This window comes from Dasypus novemcinctus, chromosome 2 (assembly GCF_030445035.2).
Source record: "Dasypus novemcinctus isolate mDasNov1 chromosome 2, mDasNov1.1.hap2, whole genome shotgun sequence".
NCBI lineage: Eukaryota > Metazoa > Chordata > Mammalia > Cingulata > Dasypodidae > Dasypus > Dasypus novemcinctus.
Window position 1 is genome coordinate 121,063,077 of NC_080674.1, and position 9,989 is coordinate 121,073,065.

The 9,989-nt window shown below is 39.0% G+C and overlaps 1 protein-coding gene across 4 annotated transcripts in view; it reads right to left on the minus strand.

Moving 5' to 3' along the window:
* FEM1C (fem-1 homolog C) overlaps positions 1-6,615 on the minus strand; it is a 31,801-nt gene extending 25,186 nt beyond the window's left edge. The window contains exons 1-2 of one of the 4 annotated variants that reach the window (XM_004467252.3): positions 6,207-6,615; positions 4,692-5,421 (exon numbers count right to left, since the gene is read on the minus strand). In XM_004467252.3, coding sequence (XP_004467309.1) covers positions 4,692-5,235 — 544 coding nt within the window. In that variant the 5' untranslated portion in view covers positions 5,236-5,421; positions 6,207-6,615. Of the gene's footprint in view, positions 1-4,691; positions 5,422-6,085 lie in introns of all 4 variants that reach the window. The other 3 variants (XM_058277248.1, XM_071209512.1, XM_004467253.5) reach the window with 3 other exon arrangements.
* Positions 6,616-9,989: the final 3,374 nt, after the last annotated feature.

Below are 9,989 nucleotides of genomic sequence, written 5' to 3' on the forward strand. Positions count from 1 at the left end.
AGGTATTTATTTCCCAATAGAAAGCACTATATATTGTAAGATTACAATATGTAATCTTGTCATCAAGGAATTTATAATCTTTCCTCTCTTAAATCCAATACATTCATTAAACAAGCTCATTTACAAAATGCCCACAATGGACCAGATAATGTTCCCTAATGCACAGGTTTCAAACACCAGGTCTCTAGTCACAAACAGCTCACAATGTAGTGGAATGCAGTTAGAGGAGTTTCTCTAAAACATGGCAGTTATTTTTCGGCTGAAAACCTTTCACTCGTTCACCACTCCTTGAAGAATAAAATGAAACTCCTTTACCTGAAATTCATGTCCTGTATAATGAAGTTCTAAGAGCCCTTTGGTCCAAATACGCTTACTTTCCAATTTCTGGACTCTCCAAGCGTATTTCATACTACGTGCCTTTCCCTATGCCATTTCCTAATCCTGGAAAACTGTACTAAATCCCTTCTGCAGATTCAGAAGGCCCAGTTCAGGGTTACTTTCTCCATAAAGCATTCCAAGTCAGTATGTTCCTCCTCCAAAATCATATAGCATAGGCTGTCTGTATTGTTTCTTTAGCAGTCATCAAATGGGATACTCTTTATCTTCTCATTGCCTCCACAATGCCTACAGAAAGTACATAATAAACATCTTTTTACCAGTTTACTCACAATTACCTTTGGTATTTGAAATGATTGGCCCTGGGGAGTGGGATAGTGTCCTCTAGGGCTATTCTCCCAATCCCAACTCAGAGAACTGTTTCATAGGTCTGTAATTCTGATTCAAGCACTTTCAGCCGCTCAGTCCCAGAAGACTGCAGGTGTAAAAACAGAATTTAAGGCTTAAGTAACTTCACTATAAATCTGCAAAGGCCTATTCTAAGTCCAAAAACAACCCTAACAAAACAGAACAAAACAAAGAAGAAAGCTGAAAAAGCTTTCTAGGTCATTTAATGTAAAACAAAAGAAGACTATAACCATGAAGTACTGAGATCAGTATGATAGTTCTGAGAAGGGTTTATCTAATCACTACTGATTTGTGGTCTATAGTTTTAAATAGGAAATAACACTTGTCTCAAAATTCAATTGTTTGAGTGTTAAATTCAGGATGTATTACTAAGTACCTCAAAGTTTTCTCCCTTTTTTTTTTTAATGCTATGGGAAAAGAAGGAACCCACTGTCCCCTTAAGTAATAGGTGGTTTGAGATCAAGTATTTTCAAATACCTAACAGAAGAAAGCCCTATTGTTGCACTCACCATTTTGTGGTTTAAGCATCTGCTTATGAACCTGTCTCTCCAATCAAACCATGAGCTCCACAAGAGCAGGGAATCAAGGCCTGGATATCTTGTCTTACTCATCTTTGCACATCCTAAGTCTAATAGCGTGGCACACTGACAGGCTCAAAAATGCTCTCTCAATTAATGAATGTATTACACCTTAAGTTAAAACATGTTCAAAACATCAACAGCCTGTTAAAAAGTAATGGAAAGAGGTTAAATAATATATTCAAATGCCAATTGCCTCTTAAAAAATAAAAGAATGGAAAAATCACATGGACTTTATATTTAAGTACACCAAGAATAATATTTGATGATTTCCTTCCTTAAAACCATTTCCAATAGCAGACATAAAATTTTCTAAGAAATCACTCCATTTTATCCCTAGTCTGACCAGTCTTTTCCACTTTTTGGATGAGGCTGAAAACATGGGGAAAAAAATCCTTTCTTGCTGCTATATCAGATCCATCTCTAGTGTCCCTCCCTGCCTCAGTTCCTATTGGTTCCTGCTTTTTTATTACCCATTAACCCATTAAGAAACCTAAGAGTCAATGAGAATGCTCATCAAAGAATGGAAGCCTTGGAATCAGTGTGGAGGAGAGTACAGGTTTACTTCAATTTACCCATAGCATTCATTAAGAATCACTATCAAAATTAAAAGGAGGAAGCGGATGTGTCTCAAGCAGTTGGGCACCCACCTCCTGCACGGGAGGTCCCAGGTTCCATTCCTGGTGCCTCCTGAAAACAACAACAACAACAACAACAAAGGAAAGAATCAACTCAGGGAAGCTGGTATGGCTCAGTGGTTGGGTGCCAGCTTCCCACATGCAAGTTTCTGGGTTCAATCCCCGGCTCCCAGTAACTCGAAAAATAAAATAAAAAATAAATACATAAAATAATTAAAATTAAAAAGCATTATAAAAAGGTAACAATCCTAAACATAAAGTGATATAAGTATATTTTATGTATGAATATGTATATATAATTGAGTCTACCTGAAAACAATTTTTGGAACAAAACTTTCCTAATATTATATGTATTTGTGTTAATTTAAATATTAGATGTTGATACTAGGAAAAATGATTTAGAATAAGCAGACATGACCAAAAGAGGGCACATAAAGACCCTTGCATATAAGGCTAAAATATAAGACTGCTCACAGATTTTAGAGAAAAAAGGCTAACAAAAATATAGCTATTCATAGTATACTTCTTTCCTACATAGTATATATATCTCCATTATATAAAGAAGCTTTGAAAATCATATGGTTAATAGTACTAGTACTCATCTCTCCAAAAAACCCATATCCCGATTTGGCCTAACTATGACAGTTTATATTAACTGTTTATATATTAGGCTGATAGATAAAAACCCAAAACGAAGAAACAAAAAATCCAACAAGTCTAAACAAGCAGCCATACCTATGAACCCTTTCCTTTCTCTTATTTCTTCTAGTTACAATTTCAAAGCATTCCTAATATTAACATGGTCAGTTAAAGCAGCAATTCTGTTCTCTTAAAACAAGTATTCTTTTAAAAAAATTATTTAAAAAAAACAAAAACAAAACCATGCTGTCCTTTGACCCAACAACCTACCTCTAAAGATAATCAGGAATAAATGAAAGCATTTATAAGAAAGAATGTTTACAGAAACGTTCTTTTATCATACTGAAAAATCAGAAACAATGTAAAACTTCATTAGAAGAGTATTCAGTTACTGAAATTAAGGAGCTCTAATTAATGATATTAAAGATTACATTTATAAGTTAAAAAAACAAGTTATAGAACAGCATATAAAATAAAATTGCATACATATATCTGTAAGCACATTTAGAAAATATCTTTGAAAGGATTATCACAGAGTGCTGGGATTTTGAGATTTTTACACTTCCTTTGGGAAAAATTTACAAAAAACCACAATAGGCATGTATCATCTTTATAATAATAAACCTTTTCTGAAAAAAAGGTCATACTATATTCAGTAACTATATAATGCCCCATAACTGGGTGGTTTAACCTCTATGAAAGGCAATCAGACTCAATGCAACTCACTGACTCAGCAATCCCACTTCTAGGTATTTATTCTACAACTATTCTCACATATGTGTGCAAAGATGCACTTTTATTCAAGAATATTCACTCTGGCATATATTAGGAAAACAATGGCTGTGACCTAAATGTCCATCAACACAGACTACATAAATAATGTACATTCATACAATGAAATACTGGGCAGCCACTAAACAGAAAGAGGTAGTTATGTGTGTTGAATAACATCCAAGATAAATCAAGTTTACAAAAAAAAAACCAACACAGACACAGAATAATATGTATCAACCAAAGTGGGCGGGGAGAAAGTGGAGGGGATATATAGACACACTTGCTTACATTTGCACAGACTATCTCTATAAGGATATATTATTTTAAAATCTGTAAATAGTGGTTGCAGAAGGGGTGGAACTCTAGAAATCGGGTAAAATGATTTATTTTTCATGATCAACACTCTACACTAACTTGTATTGTTCGAATTTTTTACCATGTAAGTATACTACTTTTAAATTTTACTGGTTTTGAAAATTAGACAGTTATTTTGCTGTTGTATAGACATTTTTAAGGAAAACATGTTTTTCAAATGTCAAAACTATACTACCAAAATGCTGATTTTAAGGGTTTAAAAAAATTCTAAACTATTATTTACTGTTCTAAGTTTACTATAAACAATGAAAATTTTATACAGTTGCAAACCTGAGCTCTTCTGGATAAAAGTGTTTACATTTATCCAGATTTCTTGCTAGCCAACAAATTCACATCTGTTTAACCTAGTACTTGTTTGGCTATCTTAGTATGGAAGTCACTTTTAAAAATCTGTTTTCTCTCTTGCTATTTTTAGTAGGTTCTATATAAAAGGATTTTCTATTGGCCACACAAATATGGAAAAAGAGAAAAGATTCGAGGTCAGTATGGCCTAGTCTTCCTCAACAGAATAACAAAATGCCTACCTAGAACCAGACAATGACTCACTAAAATAGTAGTTTCTACTCCAAACATGTTCTAAAAAAAGGGAGGAAAAATTTATTGTATCTAAATATATTTCCAAGTTCAATGAATACAAATCTAAGAACTCAGATCAACTGCCACTAGCATGCTTTATAACTTTGGGGAACACATTTCCCAGGAGTTGAAAGTTACTTCCAATAACAGAAAGAGAAAATGCTGCTTAAAATAGTGAAAAGTCTTTAATCACACTTGTTCGATGTATTATTAAATAATAAACACTCAACAAGGTTATACTGGAACAGTTATCTAATCCAAACAGGTCTGAGTTGGCTTACTCAATATCACTGCTTTTAATAATAATAAATAAAAATGATAAGCAGTATTTGTAAGTGATAAAAACTTAAAAAGAAGCTGAACTCACCTTTAACACTTTTTCTATTAACATCTGCTCCCTTTTCAAGCAAATACTGAGCAATCTCTTTATGTCCTTTGTAACATGAAATCATCAAGCACGTATGCCCATGTCGGTTTGAGACTTCCAAATCAGCTTTGTGTTCTACAAGATACTTCACTATTTCCAGGTGGCCATCGAAACAAGCAGCCCGAAGAGGAGTTGAATTGGTTAAAGTCGTGTTGTTGACAGATGCTCCATGATTTAACAAAGACTGGACAACCTTCAGATGTCCTGCTGCAGAAGCGGCCCATAAAGGGGGAGCCCCCTCAATAGTTTCGCCATCAAAATTCACCGAGCCCCCGACTTCTATGGAAGCACTGCACTGCTCTAGGAGGAATTCCACCATATCAAGGTGCCCATACCTGGCAGCCATCAAGAGTGGCGTGGCCCCATTTGTTTTTTCAGAGATCAAGGAGGAAACCTCCTCTTTGGATTTGCTTGCCAATAACTTGGTGAGAAGCCGGAGTTTGCCATCCCGAGCTGCGTTAAATACTGCTGTCTTTAGATCCATTTATGTCCAGTTGAGTGGCTGTGCTTTATCTTTCAAAGCAAAGCTCCAGCTTAACTATCGACACAGGCAAGAGTTTCAGGAACCAAAGTTCAACTTTAACCGCTGCACCTCAAAACGGATATATAACCACGGAGAGTATGTTCTGTCCTACTGCCTTCTAACATCTGAGACAACCAGATGACCAAACTAGAGGAAAGAGGAAAAAACGGCAAATTAGCAGTTTCGAATTTTCCAAGGTAAAGGCAAAAACACTATTTAGGTTTTTCTTATTCTCTACTTCTGTGAGAAGGAAAAAACAATACTTTAAGGACTACTCTGTGCCGCGCCCCCCTCCCCACCCCAACCTGAAACGTGGGAAAAAGAATACAGCAGGGTACAGAGACACAATTGTTTTGGTGGGAGGCAGCCCCTTCCCTGTCTAAGGAAAATTCTACAGGCAACCGGTTTTCTCGCCTTCTCCTCCAACCAGTCAAGCTTTGTTCTGGTTTTGTTTTGCACACGCCCAGGGAGTACGACCGAAAGAGGCAGGAGGCGCGGGCTAAGAAATGTTTCGCTTTCTCTCATCTGCAAGAGTGGGCCAAGGGAGCCAGGCTGGCAGGCCTCATTGTGGCCAAGATGGGTTTAGAGAAGGAACAAAAAGGCCGGACACCAACCCTAACCAGAAAGCTTCTCCTTCTTTTAAAGCTACTCAAGGATCTTAGGAAATCCGGCTGCCTTCTAGACATAAACTTCGCCCGCCCATTTTGCCCCACCCCCACCAAGGGATCTCTGGGTCCCCCAAACCAGTCTCCCCAGACCCGAGCACTCCCTCCCCAAGTTCGACTACGACTCCCCGGACCGGCCGACAAACCTATGGCCTCCAGCCCACTGGCCGCCTTCCGCTCCCGGGGTCGCCCGTCCTACCCGCCCGGGCCTCCCAGCCGGCACCTCAGGCCGCGGGCTGCGCCCGAATAGGTCGCACCGGCCACTACCTGCCCGGGCGCTAGTCTCCGCGCCGTCACAAGCCTCTCGAGCTCGGGCCGCCCCTTCAAACGGAAACCGTCGTCCCCGCCGCCACCAGGGCCGCCTTGCTCTGCCTGCGGCCGCACAACTCCTCCATACCCCGCGCCCCACAAGAATGAATCCGGCCGCGCCGTTCGCCCCGCCCCGCCACGGCGAGCTGCCTCCCGCCCTGCCGGTCGGCTCTGGCTGCAGCGGTTGCAGTGGCTGAGGCGACGGATGGTGTAATGGGCTGCGGCCGGGGGCCGGACAAGCCTGAGCGATGCTTCACATCACTAACGCGCCAGCAGCGCCATTGGGCCTGGGGAGGGCGGCGGCCGCCGCGAGCAACAGCCTAGGGGCGGGGCTGGGCGGGGAGGCGCGACCCAGGCGGGGAAGGGCGGAGCGGAAGAGGGCGGGGCCGCGAGGTCCGCCGAGGGTGCGCCTGCGTGCGACGCGACGGGGCGGGGAGGGAGGCAGGGCATGGGGGTGGGGTCAGGTCGACCTAAAGGGGCGGGGCCGCGCTGCGGGGGCCAGAGGTCAACCGGGAGATCCAGCCGAGATCTCGCGCACTTTCCAGCTTTCTCTTTTTCTCTCTTTTCTGTCTTTTTCAGGCTCACCCACTCTTCTGGCCCGCTGTTAGGGTAGCTGGTTTCCGGGGGTGTTTGGTACCTACTCCACACTTATAGGGGAGATAGTAGCTAGTATTACACTCTCATGCACGTAAATACTCCTAGACTAGCTTCTTCTCCCCTTCTTTAAATGGGCCCTGGAATATACCGAGCTCGGATTTAGATCTAAAAACAAACCACACACAAAAAACGAAGTTCAGAAAATGAGATTAGTTTTGGAAGCTGCCGAGTATGACAGATTTTTAAAATATGGCCTCTAAAAATTTAAAAGCTACAAGGACATGGTGAAACCTAAGTACAATATAAGATAAATAAGGTGGAGTTCTTGAACTTTTGAATTAACAAAAAAATCAGGAAGTGAAAGAAAGCTAAGAAGTTAATATGAATGAAAGGAATTACTACTTAATGCGTCAGGAAATTAACTTCTGAAACTCGTAACATTAAGACATGGGATGTATTAAACTAGGTTAAAGAAGAGTTTAAATATGTTTGGGGATGATCCCCATAATGAATTGTGATGGAAGAATATAGCTTTTGAAAACCGGGTCTCCGATCTCCTGAACGATATTTCAGAGAGTTTAAATTCACACAAACGATTCCTTGGTACCACTGGCAGAAAACAGAATATTAAAATAGACAGCTATTTGGCCCTCAATTTAAAAGGCAATCATTATTATTTTAGAAGCCATGGAACATTAAATTTATTTTATAAAATCACATTCAACTTCATTATTTTTGCATATTCACATACAGGGTTTGTCCAGAAAGTCGTAATTTTGAGCAATTGCAATAATTTTCATACAACTGTGTAGTTTGATTTTTCCCTTGCCATACCAACATTTCCCGTGTTTTCACAATCTTAATAGTCATGCTTAAATGGGGCATAGTATTCTTTTAATTAGGTAGGCAGTATATAAGCTCATCATTAGTACCTCGAAATTGAAGTGGAAATTACAATCAGAGAAAGGAAAAATTTCAAAAGGCAAAGCATAAAGGATAAGAGAAGCTGTCTATAAAAATTAATCAACCAAAGGACTGGCTGTTTTATCTGCAGTGTATAGATCCCAATTTTATACACCCAGTCTACATCCAGGGTATAAACACCAGTGTATAGTGTCTCAAGAAAGGCCTAGCCTGAGCTGACATGCCTCCCTCATTTAACTGCAATAAGAGGATGTAAACATTTACATCAGTAATCTTCAAACTGAGATACATCTCCCAGGAGGTATGTTTAGTTTGTCAAGGGGTAGATGGACATTTAGTTTTAAGGTCACCAGTTTCTGAATTGTCAACTTGTCTCTGTATTCGTTCCTAAAACCCCTCAGCTAATGAAGGAATGTGGTCAAGATATCTCTTCACAGTTCCCAACTCTTTCACAATAGGCCTGTAATCTTAAAATGGTGCATAGCTCCAGGATGTGAAAACCTCAGGCAACCTTTGTCAATACTTTATCAATTGAAAATATTGACTGAATTGAGAAAGTGTATAATTACAATGACTGGATAACATTTTTTTTTTTTTGCAAGTAAGATGATTTGAACAAAGGATGACCTAAAGATCAGTGAGTGAGTTTTGGCATATAATTTGGAAAGAGTTCAAAGAATTGAGTGGCATTAATATAATAACAAAACGCCTTACAGTCCCTTCTACTTAGACAGGTGAAAATATTTTCCTAGAATTTATAAAAATGAAAAACTGAGAAAACTTTGAAGATGAACTCTATCTCATTTAGTAAGAAGTAGTAGTTAACAACAAATGTATGCGCTAATTGTAAAAAATCATGCTTAATTATAAAAATGTATAATATATTTGATAATGTTTTGACAACTTATTACTAATAAATGAAATGATACTTTCAATTCAGAAGAAAACATTTTCAGTACTTAAAGTCTTTTAGTCATAGGAAATTTAAAAATTAAATTTGTGTACATTTTTATTGCAGAGAAATATAATAAGGTGGTTGATAAAACACATTCAAGGTAAAAATTTTTAAATTAGGATATACTCCAGAGGGATGGGGATATGGAATGGAATTTTACATATGAAGAGAAAAATAAATCATGTGAAATATCCAATAGGTAAAGAAGAGTTTGTTCGTGTATTTTTTTAATGGTTGGTGGCAGACATAATTGCTATGGCATTTAGAGTTAATTGGATTTATTTAAAAGTGACTTATTATTAAATGTCAATTTTTACAGTATGCAGGAGACAAGACTGCATCCTTTACAACTACTTAAACTTACAATGAAAAATTTTAGATGCTAGCCTAAAACCTGCAGGAGAATACATAGTTTTTCATGTGTGTGAGCAAAAAAATGTTTGAAGACTGATGATTTACTCATCAATCTCCTATTGGAGGTAGTTTCCATTTTTTAAAATCATGGTAATATTTGTATTTCCAATCTTTCTTTTTCTTAGTTTTTTTTTTTTTTAATAAAAACTCAACTAAATTTCCTTTTCTGTTTTTCTTTCCTTTTCTCTTTTTTCAAACCCCCGTCCCCACCCCCCCACCACCCCTGACCTGCCCCCCGAACCCTGTGGCTTTTTTTGCATGCTGTCTGCTTTCTTTGTCCATTCGCTGTGTGTTCTTCTGTGTCTGTATTTACTTATTTTATTTCCCCTCCCCACTTGCGACTTGCTTACTGTCTGCTCTCTGTGTCCAATCACTGTGTACTCCTCTGCGTTCTTGCTTGTCTCCCTCTTTTTGTTGCATCACCTTGCTGATTGGGCTCTCCGTGGTGTCTGCAGGCAGGGTGGCGCTCAATAGTGTGCCGGCGAGCCTGCCTTCACAAGGAGACCCCCGGTCATGAACCCAGGGCCTCCCATATGGTAGACGGGAGCCCAACTGATTGAGCCACAGCCTCTTCCCTTCCTTTTCTCTTTCCATTGTGTTTCTAAACACCCATCTCCTCTACCCTCTATGAATGGGGAAGACAAGATTTTTGCTCTGTGTTTGATTTAGTTTAGTTGCTAAGGCTTTGGACTATGGTTTAATCAGCAATTACTGTTCCTGGATGGCTCTGGGTTCTGGACTTCTAGGTTCTTGGCTTATGTCACATAAAAGAATTTAAAGATGTACCATTGGGTAGGGGAGGGGTTAAAAAGTTTATTAAGAAATAAGAAAATGAGAAAAGTACACCTGTG